The sequence below is a fragment of the Rhinolophus sinicus genome, chromosome 16 (genome assembly GCF_057876585.1).
Source record: "Rhinolophus sinicus isolate RSI-liver-muscle chromosome 16, RSI-T2T, whole genome shotgun sequence".
NCBI classification, from domain to species: domain Eukaryota; kingdom Metazoa; phylum Chordata; class Mammalia; order Chiroptera; family Rhinolophidae; genus Rhinolophus; species Rhinolophus sinicus.
The window spans coordinates 74,838,290-74,865,428 of record NC_142516.1 but is presented as its reverse complement, the minus strand read 5'-3'; the positions used below and the strand labels follow the sequence as shown (position 1 = coordinate 74,865,428).

The following is a 27,139-nucleotide window of genomic DNA, read 5'->3' as shown; positions in this document are numbered from 1 at the left end:
ACTCCATGCTTAGACCCCCCGACGGTCACTCTATTAGCCTCCCAATATCATGCCATGGCCTCTGTGGCAACTTTTACTGGCTCAACCTCTGAAGTAGTATTTTAATTTTCTGTACATGCATATCTCCAGTTCCCCAGGGAAATTCATTATCTGCGGGCGATTTGCTTATCACTGCTTGCCTGCCAGTTGGTCGGGAACATTCACTATTGGCTTTCTAGCGTGATATTCACTTAGCTGATGAAGTTAAGCCCCTACCAGTCCCCATTATGGCCGCTATATTGGAAACACCCTGAGCCAAATGAGCGATCCGGCTCATTCCCCTTCTCGTTGGTTGGGTGGTTGCAGCGGAGTTACAACTGAAACTGCCTGACTACTGGTTCCAAAGCCGATCATGAGTCATCAGTGGAAATCACTGAAGGTTGAGGATGGCTGGCCACAGTCCTAAGTCAGTTACACGTCCGGGTTAATTATATTTACACTTAAGAGTAACCCAGTGCACATTCAAGTTTTCCCAATTATAACCAGTCTTTTGCAGCTGTTGCTTATTTAATCGGGATTGTTTTACGAGGACCACACCTGGTATTGGCGGTAAACTTCAAGTTTAACCCCTAACGTTTTCGGTTTTTCATAAAACACTGCAGAAGAGATGGTTATACCAACATTTTACACCAAATTAAGAAGGGGAAACATTGCTAACGCAGGAAAAGGAGTGAGAGCGGTTGTCTTATGGGAAATGTAGTCTTTATGGAACTGGCGGCCGCGCAGGACCCTGGGAATGAGTCTTCCGGCCTCTGTCGGCCTCCGTGCAGCTCTAGTCCCGCCTCCCGGCTTCCGCACGGACCTTGGTCACGCGGAGCGCACCTGGTAGAGCTGGTTTTCCTCGTGGGCATGGTGGTTCGCGTGTAAAGGTAGAGCGCGGGGGTGAAGGGGAATCTGGGCGACCTGGGCCCAGCTTGAAGCGCGTGGGGACTTGTGTCTGTGGAGGAGGGGACGGGAGGTCACGGGAATCCCCCCGGCGGGATCTTCAGTGCAGAGCCCGCGGGTACCTATTGGGGGGACCCCTGCCTTTCGGTTCCCGTGGCGCAGATGGGACTGAGCCCCGTCAGGAGCAGGTGCCCGGTGCGAGCCGGGGTGCAGGGACCTTGTGCGCGGCCCGGCAGCCGCTGGTCGGGAGAAAATCCGGTTTTAGCGGCAGGAGGGGAAAGTGCGGTTATAATGAGACCGTGAGAGCCAGAAAGCGCAGGCGGTGAGTCTGCGTGAGAGACGAGCTCTGGGGCTAAAACTACCGGTTAAAGTCCAGCTCTGTCACCTGTAGGCAGGGCCGACAGAAGGAACCTGCCTCAGTCTGATTTCTCATTGAAAAATAATTGCGTTTTGAGAGAGAAGTTCTCGCTTATAAAGCAAATAGCCAACTAAGTGGTAATTGCCATTATATTCAGAAGGTACTTAGGTCTTTCTCTTCACTGGGTGGCTTTTGTAAACCTCACATCCAGTATATGAGGTAGGCATAACCATCTGCATTAGAATAAAAGAAAGCAACCGAGGCCGAGGTTGGTGGAGCGTATTGCTCAGCTCACAAGCTCGGGATGATGGAGCTCCGAATTAGGAGCAGATGTGCTTTGAATCTCAGGATATATCTAAATGCCACACCTACCTAAAACCATCATTACACCTTTCACAGCACTTAAGAGAGTGACCTATGCTTACAGACGTGTGGGTAAAACTGGAAGTGAATGTTAATGGACTCTCAGCACTGTCAGGTGTATTCCGGAATTTCTGGTGTCATCAGAATCCTTAGGTCAGACAGAGGTTCCTAGCTCTTCCTGCACTGGCAGGTAGTCTGTGTTTTAAGTCTGAAATTTTAGGCATTCCAAGAGTGTCAGGTTTGTGGCCCTAATGTGAATTTATTTCCCAGAGCCAGGTCCCAGATTTTGGGAAGCACTTACTTTAGAACAAAGCAGCTCCTGTGATGTAGGAATCGGGAGGGCTTCAGGAACAGGAATGTTCCCTGGAAGAGAACAGCCCTGTTCTTACTCTCCTCACCAAAGCTTCAGAGCTGAGGCAAAAGAACACAGGAAGCAGCAGGGCCTAACTTTGCACGGTCAGAAGTTCTTGATCCCTTTGGCCAGATTTGGAGATATTGTCATGTGCTGTAGCCACCACACTGGTATAACAGTGGATAATTTGGATCAGCTTTGAGAGAGGGGTGAGCTGGGGTGGCTCAGGGATACGCTGCCCAGGGAAGGTCATTTTGTGGGAGACCTTGTGAGGGTGAGGTCTGGGGTAAGGGGTAACCAGACCCACGATGGAAATTCTGTCCCCAGTGTTGCTTGATGGCCCCCTGTATTTCACGCTTTACAACACTGTGCCGCTCTCACCTGTGCCCATGCGACATTATTGACTTGTCCTGACCTCAGAGAATCCCAAAACGATGGTTCATGAAGGGTTTCCATGCTGATGTCCTTTTGACTCTTGAAAGCTTTAAAGAAATTGGACCAGAGAGTTTCAGTGACTTATCAAGGGTCAGGCAGTTTATGACAGAACCAGGAGGAAAACAACTGCAGTTCACGTTCTCACAGGTAAGTCAGCAGAAATATCTTACGAAAAGGGCCATTTGAGAAAATATAATCCATTTAAAACTAAACTGAAATATTCTTGCCCTCAAACCCTCTATACTCCTTTTACTGGGCTTTCTGAAGATTTTCTCCTTGGAGATATAAACAGTATTAATTGGAAAAGAGTTAAATGATGCAGCCTGAGTATTTTATGTAAATGTTAGTGAAAGAGCAGTGCCTTATCCTTTATGTACTTTAATGTAACTAAGTTGTTTATGTTAATCATTCAGAAAATCAAGTACATTGTTTTTTAACCAGAGAGAAGTTGAGTCAGTGAAAAGCTGTACCATTTAGTCGACGTGTCCACTTCCCGTCTCATTTGGACAGATGGTGCTACCCCTGCACGGTCCTTCTTTGGCCTCCCAGTCGAACCTCCCCAGTTCTCTACAGTCTCCCCAGAGCAGCAGAATGAACACATCTCAGGTGAGCACTTTGTTCATTTCCTACTTTGCATTGTGATGGATTTATGAGGTTCATAAGTGTCCACATATTCAATGCAAAAGAGAAGTAGAAATAAAGCCAGTCTTGAGAGAAAATACACAGTTTTAGCATTAGCTCTTGATGTTTGCAGTGGCTCTTGGTAGATAACCTTTAATTCGTATATTCCATGTAATTGCCGCTTTGTTTAGATGTTAGTTTAGTCATGAATGTACTTGGAATTATATTAAATACTTTTCCTGTATCCATTAAATAAAGCTATAGCTTATTTCTTTTAACGTATACATATCGTGAGCAGCAAATGAATGTTCCAATATTAATTCATGGTTGATTTCCTGTGTACACCCTACTTGCTGATGAGTTGGCTGGGATATTTCTGCTTGTACTTATAAATGAGTATCTGTATCACAGTTAAGCGAGCGTATCATTTCCTTTTCCCGTGTTTCCATCCAATTTTGGTGATATGTTTATATTAGCCTCATAAAAAGAATGTGTCTCTCATCCTTTTTTTGGTTTCCTTTGTGTAATGTTTTTTCCCCCTGTATTTTATTTCATGCAAATTACATGTTGTTTGCAGGGGATTGATGTGTGAAGATTTTGAGTACCAAATATGTTTATTAAAGATCATAGGTCTCTTCTATGTTTTTCTCTCACCATGTATTTTTTAAAGAGCAGACTGTTCAATCAAGTTTTCAAATTTTTAGTCTTTTCCTTTTGTTATGCTTTTTGGTCATATGTAAAAAAATCTTCCTAAGCCAAGGTCACAATGATTTTCTGTCCTGTTTTTGTAAGTTTTATAATTACAGTTTGTGATCTTTAGCATTAACTTTTATGGTGCAAGGTATAGATCAAGATTGTTTACTTTTGCTTATGCATGTTTGATATTCCAACAATATTTGCTGCAAAGAATATAAATACCTTCTCCACGGAATTTCTTTGACACCTTTGTGGGGAATCATTTGATTTTATATTATTTGTGGTTCTGTTTCTCGAGTCATTATTCTCTTCTGTTGATGTGTGTCAGTCCTTTTGCTAATACTATACTCCCTTGATTACTGTTGCTTTCATATAAGTCTTGAAATTGGTATTGTGCATTTCCCCAACTTGTGCTTTTTCGTAATTGTATTGGATAGTGTAAAATCCTTTACCTCTTCATGGAAGTTTTAGTGTATACCTTTGTATCTTCAAAATGTGCTCTAATTTTTCGTGTGGTTGCAGTGACGCTATACATCAGTTTTAGACCTCCCTTTTATGTTCCAAAGTCATGCATCCAACAGCGCAGTGTATAGTTCCATCTCTACGTTGATAGATCTCTTAAGTATAAATGAAGAACATCTTCCTCACTGTGACCCTCTGCCCATCCCCTTCCTTTAGTTCTTTTACCTCAGCTCATGGGTGATTTAGAGAAACCCAGTAGTCTTCCGTTCTGTGTGTCTCCTTGCTACTCACACAGGATACGTTACTTCTGATGCTTCTGGACACCAAGTGTGTGGGTTTTGTTCCCCCCGCAAATAAGTGTCTGGAACACTGGCCAGACGTCTTACAGTTTAATTCATCTGATACCATCTGCCTAGAGACAGCATGAGATCCCACAGTAAAGGGCTCAGTTCTACAGCACTGCTCCCACCCCACTGCAGGTACCAACTGCATTTCCCAGTTGTCATCTGTGCTTCTGACCTTGGGCTATACATCTGAGGTTCCCAGGACCCCCTCTTGGGGTTTGATTAATTTGCTAGAGCAGCTCACAGAACTGAGGGAAAGGCAATTATCGGTATATTAATGGACATGGTATAGGATACAAGTGAACAGCCAGATGAAGAGATACATAGGGTGAGTGTCCTGAGCACAGCAGCTTTTGTCCCCATGGAGTTGGGGTACATCCCTCTTCTTACACATTACTGTTATGTTCAGCAACCCAACCTAGAGGCTCTCTAAATATGTACTTTTGGGGTTTTTATGGACTAGTCATCATATAGGCATAATTCATTTCTTTTTTTAAAGACTTTTTTTTTTTTTATTGTTGAAAGGGAACAGAACTTTATTTGGGAACAGTGTGTATTTCCAGGACTTTTTTCCAAGTCAAGTTGTTGTCCTTTCAATCTTAGTTGTGGAGGGTGCAGCTCAGCTCCAGGTCCAGTGGCCGTTGCTAGTTGCAGGGGGCACAGCCCACCATCCCTTGCGGGAGTCGAAACCGGCAACCTTGTGGTTGAGAGGACGCGCTCTAACCAGCTGAACCATCTGGGAGCTCAGCGGCATCTCAGCTCAAGGTGCCGTGTTCAATTTTAGTTGCAGGGATTGCTGCCCACCATCCCTTGTGGGAGTTGAGGAATCGAACTGGCAACCTTGTGGTTGACAGCCCACGCTCCAACCAACTGAGCCATCGGGAGGCAGCTCAGCTCAAGGTGCCATGTTCAATCTTAGTTGCAGGGGCGGAGCCCACCATCCCTTGTGGGACTCAAGGAATTGAACTGGCAACCTTGTGGTTGAGACCCCACTGACCCATGTGGGAATCTAACCGGCAGCCTTCGGAGTTAGGAGCATGGAGCTCTAACCTCCTGAGCCACCGGGCCGGCCTAGTGATCAGTTCTTAACTTTATTTTGAGCCTCTCTCTTCTCTGTACGGAAGTGGAGGCAGGGCTGAACATTCCACGCTTCCGATTATGGCCTGGTCTCTCTGGTGACCGACCAGTGCCGATCCTGGAGCCCACCTACAGTCACCTCATTAAAACAAACGATGCTCCAGGTGCTCTTATCACTTAGGCACTTACAAGGGTTTTAGGAGCTCTGTGGCTGGAACCAGGGGCAGAGACCCATGTATGCAGATGCTCATCTGCTTATTACGGGGTTACATCCTGATAAACCCACTGTAAGTTGAAAATACCGTAATTCAGAAATGGAAAAACCAAAAACAGTTCATCCATTTCTCTACCCTTCATCGTTCACCTCTGGCAATCACCAATCTGTTGTCGGTTTGAACTGTGGTGTTTTTTTGTTTCTTTGTAGTTTCCACTGATACTAGGTCTGACAGTTAAGTTAACGAACTCATTCTAGAAAAAGTGCTTCATACTTCATTGCTGAATACAGTAGTATCTCAGTTTTCGAACGTCACCGTTGACGAACATTTAGGTTTATGAATGCCGTAAATTTTATGAATCTGTGGTATCAATAGATAGTAAAATTCATGCTAAAATTCTGTTTTAGGGGTTGATTTTAAAAGTCTGGAATGGATTAATCCACTTTTTATTACTTTCTGTGGGGAAACCAGGCCGCGGTTTTCGAACGTTTCAGAACTTGATAGGTCTTCCGGAACGAATTATGTTCGAAAACCCAGGTACCACTGTATCACTGCCTTTGAAGTACTCCCCTTCGGAGGCTATTCACCTATGCCAGCGCCTAGTCTACCCATCAAAGCAATTTTGGAAATCTTTTTTTGGAATGGCCATCAAAGCTGTTTTCATACTACACTTGATGTCCTGAATGTCATCAAAATGTCTTCCTTTCACTATTTCCTTTATCTTATGGTAAAGAAAGAAGTCCTTGGGGGCCCGACCAGATGAGTAGGGAGGGATTTCCAATACAATTATTTATTTACTGGCTAAAAACTCCCTCACCAGCAGTGCCCTGTGATCTGGTATATTGTTGTGATGGAGGAGCCATGAATTGTTGGAAGAAAGGTCAGATGATGGAACTGTTTTCACGAAGCCTTTTCAGCACTTCCAAATAGTCAACTTGGTTAATTGTTTGTCCAGGTGGTACAAATTCATGAGGCACAATCTCACTGAATTCAAAGAAGGGTAGCAACATTGTTGCGACAATTCACGAAATAATTGTCCATCCTTCTTTTCGAAAGATCATGTGGTATTTGTCTTTCTTATTTCACTTTGCGTAATGCCCTCGAGGTCCTTAAATTGGTCTCCTCTATTTTCCTAAATGAAACTTTCTCCGCTCTTGCACAGCACTGTGTCTGATGGCCAAGTCTCATGATGCGTACGACCTCCAGGGCTTACCCGTGTCTCTTCGTGTCTCTTCGTTGGTTCCCTAGCGAGAACTCCAAGAGGGTGTGTGTACTCTAGAGAGTGCTCAGGACAGTTCACTAGGGCACAGGAAAAGATGACAGGAAGCCTAGTTATAAAACTATCTAAAAGACAAGTCACTAAACTTTATGATTCGTATATTAACTGACAGTCTGTGGTATATAATTTAGAAATAAATACAAATACATCCGGGCACGAGAATAGAATTTGTTCCAATTATGTGAGTATCCTCACAGTGTAAGACAATGATAGGCCATCATAGGCGTCCTTTATAAAATTTTCTTTTAAATTCTTAACAATAATTCTGATAGAAATTAGTTTGCAAAGGTATTTGCCATGTCACTGGTTTCTGAACCCTTGTGATTGAGTAAGAAATATACTGTTACAGGCCTCAGTGTCCTTCAAGGACGTGACTGTGGAGTTCACCCAGAAGGAGTGGCAGCACCTGGACCCTGCTCAGCGGGCCCTCTACAGAGATGTGATGCTGGAGATCTACAGCCACCTCGTCTCCGTGGGTGAGCAGACCTGACCACCTGACTCCCTCTGAATGCAATTCCATTTTCCTTCTCTCCTTCATATTGAGATTACTTTTATTGGGGGGTAATTAACAGAAATTAAATGTCACTAATGTTTAGTGTATAATTTGCTGAGTTTGGAAATGTTTATAGGTGATTACTACCGCCAAAATAATGATATAAAATACTTTTGTCACCCCAAAGACTTCCCTTGTAGCTCTTTGCAGTTATATTTCTCTCCCTTTCCCTGTCAAGCACTGGTGTATTTTAGTCCCAATACTTTTGCCTTTTTAGAATTTTATGTACATCGTACATTATATACATATTTTTCTTGCTCCTTTTACTTGCCTCTTTCTTATGTTTTATTAAATTATTGACGTGACATTGGTTAATAAAGTGATATAGGTTTCAAGTGTACCGGTCTATGATGCATAATTTGTATATTGGTTTGTGTGTTCACCACCCAAAGTCAAATCTGCTTCTATCAGCAGATATTTGACTCTTCATTTACACATTTTCTTCTAGCCTTTCCCTCTGGTAAACACCATACTGTGATCTGTCAATGAGTTTTTGTTTGTTTGTCTTTGTTTTTTGTTTTCAGTTTCATATCCCACATATGAATGAAATCATATGGTTCTAGACTTTTTCCGTCTCACTTGCACTTTGCTTAGCATGACAATCTGAAGAGCCATTCATGTTGTTGCAAATGACAGTATTGCATCTTTTGTGATGGCCAAGTAATCTGTTGTATGTACGTACTACATCTTTTTTATCCAATCATCTATTGAAGGATGGTCTGTTTGTTTCAACGTCTTGACCACTGTGAATAATGCTGCAGTAAACATAAGGGTACATAAATCTTTATGGATAAATGTTTTCAGATTTTTTTTGGGTAGACAGTGAGAAGAGAGATTGGTGGGTCACATGGTAATTGTATTCTTAATTTTTTGAGCGACCTCCATACTGTTTTCCATAGTGACTGTTCCAATTTGCATTTCCACCAGCAGTGTATGAGTGTTCCTTTTTGCCCCACAGTCTCTCCAACACTTTTGATGACTTGTCTTGTTGATAATACCTATTCACACTGGTGTGAGATGGTATCGCATTACGGTTTTGATTTGTATTTCCCTGTAGCTAGTAAAGTTGAGCATCTTTTCCATCTCTCTGGTGGCCGTTTATATGTCTTCTTGGGATGAATGTCTGTTTCTGGCCTCTGCCCATTTTTTTTTGGAGGGCGCAGTTCACAGTGGACCCATACGGGGATCGAACCAGCAACCTGGGTGTTACTAGCACTGTGCCTTAACCAATTGAGCTAACTGGCCACCCCATAATTGGATTGTTTAATTTTTGTCGTTGTTGAGTTACGTGTGTTCCTTATATATTTTGTATTTGGCCCCTGTATGGTAGGCGTTGCAAATATCTTGTCTGATTCGGTTGGTTTCCTCTTTGTTTTATTGAGGGTTTTTTGCTGTGGAAAAGCTTTTGAGTTTGATAATAGTCCCGTTCATTTATTTTTGTTTTTACTTCCCTTGCCTTTGAGATCAAACTCATAAAATCCTCTGTGAGACCAAGTTCCATGAGTTTAATACCAATGGTTTTTTCCATGTATTTTATTTTTTCATGTCTTGCATTTAGGTCTTTGATCCAGTTTTAGTGAGTTTTGGTGTACGGTGACAGATATTATAGCAATCTACTTTCCTTCTTTTGCATGTGGCTTTCCAATTTTCCCAGCGCCATTTACTGAAGAGGCTTTCTTTGCTTAATGGTATGTTTTTGGCTCCTTTATTGAAAATTGTTTGCCCGTATATATGTGGGTTTATTTATAGGCTCTCATTTCTGTTCCATTGTTCTGTGTGTCTGTTTTTCTGCCAATACCATGTGGTTTTGATTATTGTCTCTTTGTAGTATAATTTTAAGTCAGAAGGTATGACCTTCCAGCATTGTTCTTTTTTTCATGATTGCTTGGCTAATCAGGATCTTTTGTGGTTCCATACAAATCTGATGATTTTTTCATTCTATTTCTTTGAAAAAATGCCATTGGGGTTTTGATGGAGATTGCATGAAGTCATCATATTGCTTTGGGTAATGTGGGCATTTAACTGTTGATCTTCCAATCCATGGAAGAATTTCTCTCCAATTCTTTGTTTCACGTAGCGTTTGAGATTCAGGCATGCTTTTGTGTATGTCACCATTCTTTTTATTTCTAGGTAGCATTTCTTTGCATGTGTACACCACCATTTGTCATCCTTATACCAGTTGATAGACATGTAGGGTTTTCCTTATTTGTGTTGTTAGGAATAGAGCTGCAGTATCTATTTAAGTACAAGTTTTGTTCAGACATTTGTTTTCATTTGTCTTGTGTAAATATTCCGAAGTGTGGTATTATTGTTCTTATGGTCACTTTATGAGAACCTGCCCAGTGTTTCCAAAGTGGCTGTGCTGGTTTGCCTGCCCATTAGCAGTGTCTGATAGTTATGGTTGCTCTACATTCTCACCAACATTGGAGATGGGTTGGAGGTCATTATGGTTTTTTGTTTTTGTTTTTAATAAACAACAAATGATCATTTCTCACAATAGTGGAGGGTGGAAGTCCAGGATCATGGGGTAGACTCCATGTCTGGTGGAGACCCACTTCTGGGTTGCAGGCTGCCAGCATCTCACTGTGTGCTCACATGGTTTCCATTACTTAGTTTTTGTTTTGTTTCTTTTACAATCATAAATGAAATATTTAAAATAAGATGAAGAGAGCAGTTAAAATTGTGGGAGTAGAAATCATTTTTCATTTTAGTCTATTCCTTTCTACATTTCCATATTTTTGAAGCCCAATAAATGTTGTTTTTGAATGTACCTGTGACTTTTAACCATTAGTGCTTTCTTTTTTTTTTTTCCTACAACTTTGTGCCGTAATGAATTTTCTGGATGTGCACAAAGAACTGGAATTTATATAATAAACAGCTGGCAAATACATTTTACATATCACATAACTGCATATTAAATACCTGCATATTAAATAACTGTGTGCTTTGATCACTTTTATCTTGGAGCATGATTAAATTTTTTTTTTTTTTTTTTTAAAGATTCTAGTAGATGTTTTTGTTTCTTGCTGGATTTTCATTTGTGTTTTCCTGATGACTAATGAAGTTGAACATCTTTTCAAGTACTTTTTGGTCATCCATATATTTTGTTTCTTGAAGTCTGTTAAAATATTTAGCCCATTTTTCAAGACTGTTTTAAAGAGTTACATTGAATTGACAGAGTTCTTTTTATAATCTTTATGCATGATTAAATAAATCTTTTGCTAAGTTTTCTGCCTATCTGTTGTTTTTTGTTCTTAACAGTGTCTTGGAACAGCAGAATTTTTTGTTTTTTTAAGATATCGTTTGTTTCTGTTCATGTTATTTTCATCATTTGTTATATTTCATGGTTTTTGTGTCTTTTTAAATATTTTTTTGCCAAATCCAAGGTCACTAAAATTTCCTCCCTTGTTTTCTTGAAGATATTTTATCATTTTACATGTAGGACTTTGATTCACTGCCAGTGACTTTTTTAATGTGCTGTGAAATAAGAGTTGTGGTTCACTTTTTGTATACCTGTGTCTAGTTATACCATTTGCTGGAAGGATTATTAGTTTTCCATTGAACTGGCTTGGGTTCTTTGTCAAACACAAATTGACCATATATCCGTAGTTCTGTTTGTGGACTCTATTCTGTTTAATGGTTCTGTGAGTCTGATACGCACCTTCTTGATTATGTAGCTTTTTGGAAAGTTACCAAATAAGGAGGATTTATTCCTCCAAATACGGTTTTCATTTGAATATTATTTTGATTATTATACATTCTTTGTCATTTCCATATAATTTTTAGAATTTCGAATCAATTTCTTCAAGACTTTTGCTTGGAATTCTGGTTGATACAGTCTTGAGTCTTCAGAATGGTCTGGGAAGGATTTACGTATTAATAATATGCGATTTTCTGATACATTAAGTGCTGGTGTATCTCTCCCTTTTATTTAGGTCTTTACCGTTTTTGTTTGCAATGAGTTGTAGCTCTGTGTATATTTTACACATATTTTGTTAAATATATTTTATGAAGTTGATGATACTGTAAATAGCATCTAATTTACAACTACAAATTCCAATTGTTTGTTGGACGTGCATAGAAATCCAGTTGATTTATTTATATTCTTTGTGTTTTGTAACTTTATTATTCTTATTGTAGCAGATCTTTTGGAGCTTCTCAAGGATGTTTTATATGAACAGTTATGTTATCTGAATAAAGATATGTTACTTCTTCATTTTTAAACTATACGCCTTTTATTTCTTTTTGTTTTGTCACTGGCTAAGACCACTAATGTAACATTGAATACAAGTGGTGACAGAATATACTCATGTGTTGTTTCTAATCTTAGAAGTAAAGCATTCATTCTTCACCATGACGTAATTAATTAACTGAATCAATTGTTAGTTTTTAAAACTGACCTTTATCAGTTTCAGGAAGTTCTCTTATCTGTTGAAAGCTTTTTTTTTTTTCAAATCATTGATAATTACCATTCAGTTTGTGACACATTCTTTATTGAGGCAGTCACATGTTTTCTCTCTTGTTTTTAATTATGTTCTGAATTACATTGATTTTTCAATGTTCAACCAACCTTGAATTCCCTGGATAAACAGTATTTTTGGTATTCCTGGATTTGGTTCACTAACGTTTTAAGGATTTTTGCACCTATATATTTTAAGGCTATTTTCAGATGTAACATCTCAAGACAAGTTGTCATGGTAATACTTACAAATTGAGTTCACCGATTTGTACTATTTTCTAGAAGACATTGAATAGAACTGGTATTGTTTCTTAAATATGATGTTGACTGTATGATTTTTATAAATTTTCTTTATCAAATTGAGGAAATTCTCTGTCCTAGTTAAGTTAGAGAACTTTATCATGAATGGGGTTTAATTTCCTTCTTTCTCGTTATTTGGGCTTCATTTGTTCTTTTTCTAATTTCTTGACATAGAAGCTCGATTATTGACTTGAGAGTGTTCCTGTTTTCTAATGTAAGCATTTAGTGGTATCAATTTTTATCTCAGCACTGTTTTAGGTACCTCCCACAAATTTTGATATGTCTTATTTTCATTTCATTTTGTTTAGTGTATTTTTTTTTTTTTAATTTTTGAGACTTCCTCTTTGAAATACTATTTACAAATGTGTTGTTTAACTTCCAAATCTTTGGAGATATTTGTAAAACTTTCTGTTGCTGCTTTTTAGTTTGATTTCATTGTGGTCAGAGAATACGCTTTAGTTCATTTTTATTAAACTTCTTTTTTGTTGTTTTTTTAATGTCCCAGGATAATGGCGATCTCAGTACATATTCTGTAGGGTTTTGAAAAGTATGTGTATTCTGCTGTTACTGTGTTTCTATACATGTCTATGAGAGTATGTTGATTGATGGTTTTGTTAAGTTGTGTATCTGCTTGTTTTTTGTCTAGTTCTATCAGTTGCTAGAAGGGGATGTTGAAGGGTCTGATTATAATTATGGATTTATCAACTTCTCTTTAAATCTCTTATTTTTTGCTTCATATATTTTGAATCTCTGTTGTTGCTATATACATGTTTCATATTGATATGTCATTTGGTGGATTGTTCCTTTAATCATTATGTACTGTCCTTCTCTTTCTCTCTTAATATTCTTTTCTGTTCAGGTTACTTTATATGATAGTAATATAGACCCTCAGCATTTTCTTTTCTTTAAATGTATGCACTGTATACCTTTTTGGTGTATAACGTTTAAACTTGCCTACATCATTACTTTGAAGTGAGTTCCTTGTAGACAGTATATAGTCAGATTGTTTGTAAATCCATCTGATTGTGTTTTACAAGTTGTCTTTAGATCTTTTGCATTTGACGTAATTATTGATATTGTTAGGGCTTAAGTCTGCTGTTTATTGTTTTCTTCTATTTCATTTTTTCTTTCCTGTGGGCTACCTCAGAATTTTATGGAATTCCATTTTGATCTGCCCATAGTGTCTTTGAGGTTTTTGTATAGTTCTTTTTAGAGCTTTCTCTAGGAATTCCATTTTATATAAATTATCACAGGCTGCTAATGTTCATATTTTATTAGTTTGAGTGAAGTGTGCCTCCTTTTACCTTCCCTAATTTATAATGTAACTTTGTCAAACATTTTCTCTCCACATACTCATAACTATATCAGACAGTTATAATGCTGCTTCCACCATGAAGGAGTTTAGAAAACGTAAGAGAAGGAATGCGTGTTGGATATACCGTAGTCCCCCCTCATCCATGGTTGTGCTTTCCATGGTTTTAGTTACCTGCGGTCAACCGAGGTCTGCAAAAAGTTCAATGGAAAAATTCCAGAAATAAACAATAAGTTTTAACTTGTGCGTTATTCTGAGTAAGTAGTGTGATGAAATCTTGGCTGTTCTGTGTGGGACATAAGTCATTCCTTTGTCTAGTGTCTCCACACTGTTTGCTACTGTCACTTAGTAGCCATCTGGGTTATGAGATCGACTGTCAGGGTGTTACAGTGTTTGTGTTCGAGTCATCCTTGTTTTACTTCATAATGACCTAAAGCGCAAGAGTAGTGGCTGGCAATTCGGACATACCAAAGAGAAGCCGTAAAGTGCTTCGTTTAAGTGAAATCCATACTGGGGCTCAAATTACAGTTAACACGGGGATTCCTGTGACTTTTAACAGGATGCTTTCTGTAAGGGCAGGTGTTGTATAGAGGACAAATAGTTATGCTTCACCTGAACCATTGGAATGATTGCCTTAACCAACCTCACTGTGGTGACACAGCACCCATTGTAGTGCATCATGGACCTAGTGACCCAAGAAAGGTAATGAAATTACATGTCTGACACTTACGCTTCATTAGCTGGACAAATGTAACTCAGTGAACCCACCCCTCAGTTACGCCATTGCACACAGTCTTTGCAGGCGAGATCTTAACCACATCCAACTTTCAGGAGCACAGATAGGATTATTACATTGATGACATGCTCCTCTGAGGAGATGCATTTGACACAGTCATTCAGGACATACAGATACTCATAAAAGTGCTCACGAAACATAGTGCGTCATTGTCCCATCCTTAGTACAAAGCCGCACCTCCTCAGTTAAATTCCTGAGAATTTTTTCGTCTGTTGAGGGACAGCTGTATTCCTGACATTCATGACATAGCTCTTAGCACTCTCCATATCCTCAACGTTACCAATACCTGGAGTTTTTTTTTCTTCCTTTGGTTTTTGGTGACAACATATTCCTTTTAAAAAATTTTATAATATTAGTCACAAATCATCCACTTTGAATGGTGTTTCCTACAACCAAACGCTGTATAATCTGCCTAAATTATTATGTAAGAGGCACTTTTATACTTAAGAGACTCTTACTAGAGGCTTTAGCAACCTCTTCTCATGCCTCTTGGACTTTCTGGACCACCCATGCTTCACATAAAATGCCCATGAGCCTCCGATGCAGGAAAGTGCCCCCATTATCATGTGACATGCCATTGGAGCAGCATTGTGGACTGCACGCTTGCCTTTCCTGGAAATAGATACATGTCCTGACTCTGACTTTCAGTACCGAGCTGAACGGTGTGCTTTGTCTCCTAGAAGCAGTGTCCGTCAACCTCGGGATGGCCAGTGAGACCTCCTGGCTGAAGTGCAAGTGGTGTTTACAAGACAGATACACACGAGCTCCCTGGCACATCCCACATGCAGCAGGAGGGGGCCTGGCCTGCCCTGTGCTCAGTCCGTGGGTAGATGGTGCAGTGCTGGAGGAGGTCATCCTTATTCCAGACCTCTTGACCCCCTAGGGAACCCCTTGGGATCAACTGAACGAACAGCAGAAGGAGTTCCCTCATTTTGCGGATGGCAGTGCCACTGTGACTCATAACGGATCTCCCTGGAGAACTGCTTCTTTTCCTCCTTTACCTGGGATTTCTGTGATCAAGACTGGACCCAAGATAGTACAACTGGCCAAACTTCAAGCACTCATCTTGCTATTTGAGGATGCGCTAACCAATATTGGTCCCATCTGCACCGTTTTACAGACATTTCAGCTATTGCCAATGAACTGACTGTGTGGTTCATCCAATGACAATGACAATTTCCTCTCCAGTTTAGTCCCCTTTGGGGGAAAGACTCTGGACATCTTGCCTCCCCGATACCCAAACATATAAATCACGGTTACACATGAGTCTGGCCTTACTAAAGCCATGATACAGGCGTCATTAAGATACTCCTTTGAAGTTCTTGATGTCATAGATGATGACCAAAGCGTTTAATGTCACTTCTCAAAATACTGGGCTGAAAAATAGTACTGGGCTCTTGAACAAAAACCTTTTACTTTCTTTACACCTCACGCTGCAGTACTCATAGAGTGCCATATTAGCTAATGAGTTCAAATCCAATTAACGGTAACATGGCACCTCTCAGTCATCAAACATCAGATGTGATTGTAATGGAGTCTGACTCCATTATTGATGTTTGACTTCTAACAGCCCTTCTTCGAATTCTTGCTACGTAAGATATTTTCATTTGTGAATCAATCTTCCCTCCTTTCCTTCCTTCCTTCCTTCCTTTCTTCCTTCCTTCCTTTCTTCCTTCCTTCCTTTCTTCTTTCCTTCCTTCCCTCCCTCCCTCATTCTCTCCCTCTCTCTATCCTTTTATCTGGATAACTTTTTGTAGCATAATTGATCCAGTTGGAACCTCAAGTACAATAGTGAATAGAGGTGTTCAGAATGAACATACTGTCTTCTAATATTAGGTGGAAGCTCCAGGTTCTGATCATGAACTGTGATGCTAGCTGTGGGGTTTTCTTAGATACCCGTTATCAGATTGAAGAAGTTCCATTCTGTTCTTAGTTTGTTCAGCATTTTTATCATGAAAGAGTGTTGAGTTTTGTCATAATGCTTTTTCTGTCTATGAAGATGATCGTGTGGTTTGTAATCTATTGATACGGTGAATGACATTGCTGGATTTTTGGATGTTACACCAGCCTTGCATACTTGGGATAAGTCTTACTTGGTCATGGTGTATAATACAGTGAATGTGTTTCTAGATTCAGTTTGCTAGTATTTTGATGGGGATTTTTGCATCTGTATTCGTAAGAGATATTGGGATGTAGTTTTTTTGTGATGTCTTTATCTGTTTTTGGCATCAGGGTAATGATGGCCTCATTCAATGAGGTAGGAAGTGTTCCCTTTTCTGTCATTTGCAAGAGTTTGTGAAGAATTGGTATTATTGGTTCTTTAAATGTTTGGTAGAATTCAGCTGTAAATCCTATGGGCATAAGCTTTTCTTTGTGGGTAGTGTTTTGGTTACTGATTCAATCTCTTGTGATAACTCTAGAGTTTCTAGTTTTTCTTGACATAGTTTCTATAGTCTGTGTCTTTCCAGGAATTTTCCCTTTTATTAAGTTATCTAATATATTGCTGTACAATAGTTCATAATATTCCTTTATACTCATTTTTTATTTCTTTATAGTCAATAGCAATGTCATCTCCTTCATTACTGATTTGAATAATTTGCGTTCTCCCTTTATTCTCTGGTTAATCTAGGTAAAGATTTGTCAGTTTTGCTGATATTTTCAAAGAACCAACTGTGGTTACTTTGATTTTGTACCTTTCTTTCATGAATTTCTAATCCAGTCTTTATTGTTTGTTTCCTTTCCTTGTTTTAGGTTTAGTTTGCCCTTGTTTTCCTTTGCATGAAGATGTGAGGGTTAGGTTGTTGATTTGAGATCTTCTTTCTTAATACTCTTGAACCTTGAACAACATGAGTTTGAACTGCATGGGTCCCCTTCTCCACATGTTTTTTCAGTAAATATACAGCTGGCCCTGCACATCCCTGGGTTTTGCATTTACAGATTCAACCAACTGTAGATTGAAAACAGTATTTTCAGTCTGTGGTTAGCATCCCATGGATGCGGAGGGCAGACGGGATGCATTGTTTTATGTTATTTTATATAAGGGACTTGAGCAGCTGTAGATGTTAGTCCCTATGGGATGGGATCGTCCTGGAGCCAACTTCCCATGTATACGAGTTATGACTGAGTTTTTCGGGAGTCAGAATTTATATGTGGATTTTCACCTGCTCACAGGTCGGCACCCCAACACCTGCATTGTTGAAGAGTCAACTCTAAAGGTGTTTGTAGTCATAAATTTCCCTCTAAAAACTGATTTTGCTTCATACTACAAGGTTTGGTATATTGTGCCTTCTCTTTCTGTCATCAAAAAGTATTTTCAATTTCCTTTGTAATTTCCTCTTCGATGTATTATATATTTAGGAGACTGGTGTTTAATTTTTACGTATTCGCGTATTGTCCGAATTTCGTTCAATTACTGGTTTGTGATTTCATTCCATTGGGCCTGAAAAGATACTTTGTATTATTTGTATAGTTTTAAATTTATTGAAGTTTGTTTTGTGCCTAATAAATAGCACATCATGGAGACTGTTTTATGTGCATTTTAGAAAAATGTGAATTGTGCTCCTGTTGTGTGGCGTGTGTTGTATATATACGTCTGTTAGGTTTAGTTGGCTGATAGTTCTGTTGAAATCCTCTATTTTGTGTCTAGCTTTTCTCTCCATATTGAGTGTGACAGTGAAGTCTCCAACTATAACTGTTTAATAGTTTATTTTTCTTTTCACTTGCCAGTTTTAATTTTATGTATTTTGGGGCTCAATTGTTGGATGTGTATATGTTTATAATTGTTACAATATCTTCATGATGGATTTACCCTTTTGTCATTATCAATATTAATATCTTTTTATCTCTAATAACATTTTTTACAGTCTATTTTGTTTCATATTATTATAGCTTTCCTATGGTTGCTGTTTGCATGGAATATCTCTTGCCACCCTCTTACTTTCAACATCTTTGTATCTTTGAATTTAATGTGTATGTCCTTACACCGCATATAGTTGAATATGATTGGAGCTTGTTGTTTTTCTTTTTTTTCCCTAGTCAATCTGACAGGCTCTGCTTTTTGTCTGGATTGTTTAGTTTGCGCACATGTAATATCATTTCGTATACGGTTGGATATTTGTACGCCATTTTGCATTTTGTTTTCTACATGTTTCGTGTTTTTCTCGTCTATTTCTCTGCTATTTTGTAGTGTAAATATTTTTTCATGTAACATTTTAGTTTATTTAATGATTTTATTCACAACATTTTTTAGAGTTCATTTAATTAGTTATTCCTTTAGTGTTTACCACATACACCTGCATTTACCAGATCTACATCAAGTTATCTCAACTTAATCTTAGAGATGTATAGACAGGTTCTTCTTATGTAAATTTATTCTTTCTACACTCTCTTTTGTGGTATTGCTAGGGTTCATTTTTTGTTACATATGTTAGTATGCTGTTAATTTTTGTTTCTCTTCATTTTTTTATTGTGCATTTGAGTTACCATTTGGTATTATTTCCTTATTCTAGTATAGCTTGACTCCCTGCTACCGCTTTTATGGTTTTATTGGAAAGATAAAAACACATGTGTGTGTGTGTGTGTATGTGTGTTAGAAACCCAATGTTGCACACATGTACTCATTGTTGTATACAATTACTTTTCAAATCAGTCAAGACAAATTTCTTTACTGTATCTTGTCATGCGAGTCTACTAGGAGGAAACATCTCTCAATTTTTGTTCATCTGGAAATATTTTCACTTCACCTTTACCTTTAAAAGGTCATTTTTTTTTTTTTTCTTGGATTCTTCGGTGATAGTCCTTTTCTTTGAGTAGTTAAGAGTATATCATCACCCCACTACCTTCTGCCCTTTATGGTTCTGATGAGGAATATTACTGAGGAATCTTTGCCTCTCTACTCTGGAAACAGAAGCTTCCCACTTCTGTGTGTGCCTTGGTGATTTTTCATTCTACTTTTTTGTGGTAACTGCCCACCCCTAGGAAGTTTCTTCACGTGTGACCCAAGTTAGTATCCAATCAAAAATTGAAAGGACCCTTTTGTAGATCTCCATAGCTCCTTCTGTCTCTCTCGCACTGTAGCTACTAAACATGAACGTTTATTAGGATTTAATGTTATTTAGGCTTGTGATTTAGGGGTTTAAGAAGATGTCCTTTGAGCAGCTGAAAATATTTCTGTTTTACACCTCCCCTTAGAGGTGGTCAAGTGAATATTGTTTCTGTGCCATTCTTAAAGCCGCATCTTCCTAAACATTTAGAATCATCAAAGCCCATGAAGTGAAACCATCTCCTAAATTATTTCCCATTTACAGGGTATTGTTCTATAAAACCAGAAGTGATCTTCCAGTTGGAACAAGAAGACCCATTGTTAGTGGTGGACAAATTTCTAAATGGGAGTTATCCAGGTGAGTTTTAGAATACTGGTAGAAGGTATCCCTGGAAAACTAAATCCAAACTGGGATCAGTTCAACATTGGGCACCTTTGGAAGTTTAGATACGAGTAGATCCAATAAAATGTGGGTATGGCGGGTGTAATTTAAAGGATACAACGTTACCTGTTTTTATCTTTTCAATGAGGCGACAGTCTATCATTTATACCTAACCAAATAATCAGTTTTTATTTAACCAATGTAAAGTTAAGTATAGAGGAAGATTATAATGCCAACTAAAATGGAAGTTCAAAGCATGGCAAGAGAGAGAGAAGAGATACAAGGTCTGACAGTTAAGTTCATGAATTTGCCACCATGTGCTTACATTGGCAGCACTGTACAAACAGCTCACCAAGGTTTCATAATCTTGGTACATCAGTGCCTCGCAACCGTGTTTGTGTCGACGTGTGGTGGTGTCTTGCTGAGTGTCGTACATTGTTGTTGTGTGTTTTTGTGTGCTGTCACAAGAATGTGTGAGCTAGAATTACAGCAATGAACAAACACTGAATTTCTTGTTAAACTTGGCAAGAGGGGAAGTAAAGTCAGAGACATGTTAGTCCAAGTTTATGAGGACAATATCATGAAGAAAACAGCAGCGTACAAATGGATTCAACGTTTTTCTGAGAGGAGAGAACGCATCACTGATGAAGAGAAGTCAGGTTGGCCAGTCACAAACAGAACTGATGAAAACATTGTAAAGATTCGTTGAATTGTGCGTCAAAATCATTGGCTGACTATGAGTAGTATATCAGACCAAGCAAACATTGATAGAGAAACAGTCAAGAAAATCTTAACTGAAAATCTTGGCATGAGAAAGGTGTGTTCAAAAATGGTCCTGACGGACCTCTTGCATCGCAGCAGTGCACAAGCTGACACCACACTGTCTCTTGAGGGAGTTTTTAGCCAATAAACAAATAAGTGTATCAGAACACCCTTCTTATTCACGTTATCTGGACCTTGGTGACTTCTTTCTTTACCTGAGATGAAGGAAATATTGAAAGGAAGACATTTTGATGACATTCAGGACATCAAGGGTAATATGACAGCTTTGATGGCCATTCCAGACAAAGAGTTCCAAAATTGCTTTGAAGGGTAGCCTTGGCTCTGGCGTCAGTGCATAGCATCCCAAGGGGAGTACTTTGAAGGTCGTTGGTGATATTCAGTGATGAGGTATGTAGCACTTTTTTAGGATGAGTTTACGAACTTAATTCTCCGATCTTGGATATACACCACTCGGATTTCAAACAAGATACAGTGGACGGCAACTGTGATTCTAGGTCAAGAGTTGGTAAGTTATGTTACTTGAGCTAAATGCAGCTAGCTATGTGTTGTTATAAATAACGTTTTTTTAATACATTGTTTGTGTATTGGTTATGGCTGGTTTTGTGGTACAATAAAATGGCTGAATAGTTGTGACCGATATGATATGGCCTACGATGACTAAAATATTCACCATCGTGCCCTGTACATAAAACGTTGGTTGACCCCTGCTCTAGATACTAATCGCATGTTTTATGACATGCTAATAAACATTGATATGTGTTTTTTAAGCTCTGTACTCTGAAAATATAGTATAAGCTTTCTCTGAAGAGTCAGTGGAGTAACAAAGCATAATTTTATTTTGGGTTAGAAGAAAACATTAAGTTCATAATGTAATATAATTTAATAGAACTAGAAATTACAGACAGTATGAGAATAAAATACCCCATATTTAAATTAAAAATACATGTAACTTTTGGAAAATCTGTTTGGTTGAGGGGTCATCTGATTTATAAAAGTATAAAATATATTCGTGAACCTGTATGCGGATGTCTCTGGTAACTCAGTAAAGCTGTTATATTAGAGTTTATTATAACAAAAGGTTACAGATAAAATCAGCAATGGAAACGTCACACAGGGCAGAATCCAAGAGAGACTCAATGCATAATTATTTTCTTCCTCTGTTGGAGTTATATGGAAAGTGCTTAATTCTGCCAGCAGTGATGTATGACAGCACACATGAAGTATTGTCACGCAGAGAAATTTACCTGAGCTTTGGTGTCCAAGGTTCTTATGTGGGTCGGTCATGTGGGTCTGGACCACCTGCATGATTGACTTCATTTACTCAGCATGTAACCCGTCCAGGGATGCCCAAGGCCCCAACCATAAATCCCAGTGTTAGCCTGAGCTATTCATTGTGGCCCAAGCCCCCAGGTATGTAAAGACACTATTATCAGGTAGGATGTTCCACGGGCTTACAAGTCATCACCCACGACTTTGTCAGAGTGCAGTCATTTCTTTGGAATGTGCAGCCTGTGAAAACACCAAACCTGCTGAGATTACCCTTTACTGTGCACAATTTTGGGTATGAGTAAAGCATCTCTTAATGGAAAGTTTGAAGAACAAGGAATTTTGAGAAAACATAAGCAAAACAGAAGTAATTACTTAAAAAAATATATAAGTGGATTAATTAGAAAAGTGTAATAGTATAAATTAAATAAAAGCCAAAATATGGTTCTTGGAATGAAAAGAATAAATAGAATTCATATAGTAATTATCCTATGATGGTAATCATCAGAATGCATTGTATAAGAAGTTACAATGGAAATGTGCTTAGAAATACATCTGCACAAAATATGGAAATGTTTGAAAATCTTTAAGCAACATGAAGTTGAAGTAAATGGAGGATATACCATGTTCGTAGACTGGGATACTATAAAATTCTGAATTCTTATCCATGTTGTATAAACATACCTGAACAATGGGATGGTGTAGGATCTTTTCTAACAGGTACTAAAGATATATTGTAAATCTCTTGTAAATACTTCAGAATGGTACTGGCATGGGGATAATTACAGAGCTTTGAAACAGAGTAGAGAGTCCAGAAACAAATGCATGCTCTAATGACAACTGATCCATGAACCGGATGACAGTGTAGAAAGCTGCAAAAGATATTTACATGAAAAGTGGCATTTTGTTCCAGCTTTATACCCTACCATAAAACTCAATTTGCTGTGGGTTCATACGGAAGGCATTTATGTGCATTTGATTTGGTTTCCATGTTCTAAAAGCTGGGAAGGTACAGAGTAATGAATGGGAGACACTTTCTATATACATTCCTCACATATGTGTTGTTTCTTTGAAGAATTCAGATCTTGTGATCACTTTCTAACTCTGTCCTTCCACGGCACCCTATTTATAGCGGCTCTCTTCTTCTCCAGCAGTCAGTCCATCTATGCCCTTGTTTTATTTTTTTTCCTAAGCACTCATCAGCTCTTCTAACTTCTCAAATAATATTTCAGAATCTCTACTTTTGTGTCCCATTTGAAAACTTCATAGGCCCATACTCCCTCCCATACGTTGTTTGCTTCCCGTGGTGGTGCTAATCATGATTCCCGAGCTCAGTCCCTCCTTGGATTTGATTGTACTTTTGTCTCTGCTTCCCTGAATGGTTATTCACATTTCATTGGCCTGGTATAACCTTGTATCCCTAGTACCTCAATCACAAGAAGGAATAGGAATAGGCATACAATGGATATTTGAGTGAATAAATTTTGTGTCCTAGTCTCTTCTCCTAATTTTTCTCTGAGCTCTGTCCTCTCTATCTGCTCTTTCTGTCCAGCAACTCCCTCCATACTTGTGTTCTCCATCCCCGTAATTCAGACCTTTATATCTCATCCTGATGACCTCATTTAAGGCGGCTGTACCTCATTGTTATGGTGTCTTTATTTCAAATATGACCAACAGAAGATGAAAATTTTTTCTCACAACTCACATCCTTGTTTTCCACTTGCATAGTATTTTGTTGAATTTGAAACCTGATCTTAAGGTTCTCACAGCTGGTAGATATCAGGTATGTTGAAAAGTGTATGGAAAGCAGAGTTAAATTTGGGAAAGTGTTAAAACTGATTTTTAGAACATGAGTGAGCATATTGAAAAGGTGATACTTAGGATTTGCTGGTAAAAAAAGTTTACTTTTTGAACAACAGTAGTAAAGTCTAAAGTGTGAAAGCCAGAATAGAGCAGTGAATCCCATTCAGGTGGAAAGATACCGTTTCCTCCAGTCACTTTTAAACTTCTTGGGCATTTGTGTTCCTAAGAATGACACCCAGGAGAATCAGAACTTGTGTTTTAGGAATATGTCTTTAGATATGAGGAAACTTGTTACATTATAAACTAATTTTGGTATTGATGTGTAGAATGAGAAAGGGAAACGTCCAGATGGGACATGTGGACTGATGAGTATCCTATCTTTTTAATCTGTATTTGCTAGTTTAAGAACCTAGATTTTGATAATCTCCTGAATCCAAACCCTTTCTCTTCTGTAACCCCTAAGAATACTGAATCATGACTTTTTGGGGGTGGGAAGGTGTGTTCTTGGTGAATTCATAGCATTCTCTCTGATTTGTTTTGTCTGCAAGACCCATGTTTTTTAAAACCCTTATGTTCCAAGTTCATCCTTCCATTCCTTTATACCCAAGATCAAAATGCCAAACTGTACAATAGTCACCTCCAATTTCTTTTCCCTTTTTCTCTTACACCAAGCCTCCTGCGTCCCAAGAAAGGAAAATATACTTAATATGTACTTGGAAGGCTTACCAAGAAATAAAAATGTGAAATATATAGTGGGGCATATATCTGTATAGTTTCTACATTAAGAATGTTAAATTTCATAATGAATTTTTTAACTTTCTCATTTTTAGAAGACTGCCAACTTGATCTTTTTGAGAAGAGCCAGGAAAACCAAGACAAGTATTTATGTCAAGTTTCATTCACCACCAACAGACCATTGACTGCAGAGCAAGAGAAAGTTTCAGGAAAACCATGTAATCTGGGCACAGACATGGTTCCTTCAAGAAAAGTGATCTCTATATGTGACAGTATAGGGCCTACATACTTAGATCTCTACCTGTTGGCTCCTCATAATGACTCAGAAAAGAAGATTGATGACTGTAGTGCATCTCATTCCTATGCTAGAAATGAGAGAAGAGATACTGGAGAGAAATCTTCTGATTACTGTCAAAATGTGGAAACTTTTAGTTACGTGCCGGAATTTTCTTTGTGGCAGTCTTTTGAATGTAATGAACGTGGTAGTGCTTTGCAAGATAAACCTGTCTTCATTACACGGAATAGTGCTTACACAAAAGCGAGGTCTTGTTATAAATTTGGAAGAAAGCTATGTGATGAATCAGCCCTTGTTTGTCCAAGTATTCACACAGAGAAGAGTCACTGTGAATTTCATGAGGATAAATGTAATAAAATTGGGAACAAATTCAGGAGGGTTGCTCAACTTCAGAATGCTGATACAAAAGAGAAAACTTTTGGTCCAAAAGCACAGTTCAGAGAATATCAGAGAACTCACACTGGAGTGCAACCACTTGAGTGTGGGGAAAACTTCAACTACAACTCAGCCACTAACGTACAAAACAAGACTCACACAGTAGAGCTATCTTGTGGTAATAATACACGTAAGAAAACTTTCACTTCTCAGTCAGCCATTGATATACAGCAGAGACCTCAAGCGAGTGAAGAACAGTTTGAGTGTAATGAATGTCAAAAATCCTTCTCTAAGAGGTCAATCCTTATTTTACATCGAAGAAGTCACACAGGTGAAAAAATTTATGCATGTAGTGAATGTGAGAAAGCTTTTTCCCGGAAATTTACCCTAGTTGTACATCAGCGAACTCACACACTAGAGAAACTGTATAAATGTAATGAGTGTGGAAAAGCTGTCACCTGCTTGTCACTCCTCAGAGAACATCAGAGAACTCACACAGGGGAAAAACCCTATCAATGTAATGAATGTGGTAAAAGTTATACCCAGAAGTCAAGCCTTGGAAAACATCAGCGAACTCACACAGGGGAGAAACCTTATAAATGTAATGAGTGTGGAAAAGCTGTCACCTGCTTGTCACTCCTCAGAGAACATCAGAGAACTCACACAGGGGAAAAACCCTATCAATGTAATGAATGTGGTAAAAGTTATACCCAGAAGTCAAGCCTTGGAAAACATCAGCGAACTCACACAGGGGAGAAACCTTATAAATGTAATGAGTGTGAAAAAGCTTTCACCTGCATGTCATACCTCAGAGAACATCAAGGAACTCACACGGGTGAAAAACCCTATGAGTGTACTGAATGTGGGAAAACGTTCAGGCGCAAAATAGTCCTTGAAGTACATCAGAGAATTCACACAAGGGAGAAACCCTATCAATGTAAGCAATGTGGTAAAACTTTCAGTCAGAAGATAGGTCTTGCAGAACATCATAGAACTCACTCAGGGGAGAAACCCTATCAATGTAATGAATGTGGGAAAGCTTTGATATCCATGTCAAGCCTCACAAAACATCAGAGAACTCACACTGGGGAGAAACCCTATCAATGTAATGAATGTGGTAAAACTTTCAGCCAGAAGTCACATCTTGGAAGACATCAGAGAACTCACACGGGAAAAATGTCATCAATGTAATGAATGTGGAAAAACTTTCAGCCAGAAGATAGGTCTTGCAGAACATCATAGAACTCACTCAGGGGAGAAACCCTATCAATGTAATGAATGTGGAACAACTTTCAGGCAGAGGTCAAACTTTGGAAAACATCAGAGTACTCACAAGAGAGAAACCCTGTGAATCTGGAAGAGTTTCATGTTCATGTCATATCTCAAAGGGCATGACATAATTTTTGCAGACAAAAAAAACCCTATGTATGAATTTTGGTAAAATTTTTCTTTGGAAGTCAGCCATCATAATACATCAGCGATTGCATGCAGGGAAGAAATGCTATGAATGTAACTAATGCAGAAAAGCTGTTGTTTGCATGAAGACTCTCATCCTGTATATTTTTTGCTGTTGCTTTCCCTTCATTGATGATGGAAGAGTAGCACATGGAAGGTGTCGTAGTTCAAGAATTACTGTGTGGAACTCTTTCCTTCTGAAAGTATGACTTTTGCAAGGAAGAAAAATCTTGTTCTCTGCTGAGCTGTTAAAGGTTTGGATCTACTTGTTACTTTCCTGTCTTAGACATCACTCAGCTATCACAAACTATGACTGTGTAAAGTCACAAGTTACTATGTATCAGAAGAGTCAAATAGAGAAATCCCCTGACAATATCCTGAATGATCAGTAGCTATTAACCTTAGCTCTTCTGTATTGTTAATCATGTAAATTACATGATTTGTTTGATGTTTTCTTA

General features: G+C 38.6%; 1 protein-coding gene and 1 long non-coding RNA gene across 2 annotated transcripts; both read left to right on the top strand.

Annotated features, from left to right (window-relative positions):
* Positions 1 to 776: 776 nt before the first annotated feature.
* LOC148755034 (uncharacterized) lies at positions 777 to 27,139 on the top strand. The gene is given in 7 exon segments (XM_088792869.1): positions 777 to 908; positions 2,325 to 2,579; positions 2,943 to 3,038; positions 7,476 to 7,602; positions 19,853 to 19,945; positions 24,652 to 26,395; positions 26,397 to 27,139. Coding segments are annotated over 6 exon segments (2,382 nt in total). The 5' UTR covers positions 777 to 908; positions 2,325 to 2,438; the 3' UTR covers positions 26,578 to 27,139.
* Positions 13,249 to 18,413, top strand: LOC148755035 (uncharacterized). The gene is made up of 2 exons (XR_016019189.1): positions 13,249 to 14,452; positions 15,227 to 18,413. It is a non-coding gene; the product is annotated as an uncharacterized LOC148755035 (long non-coding RNA).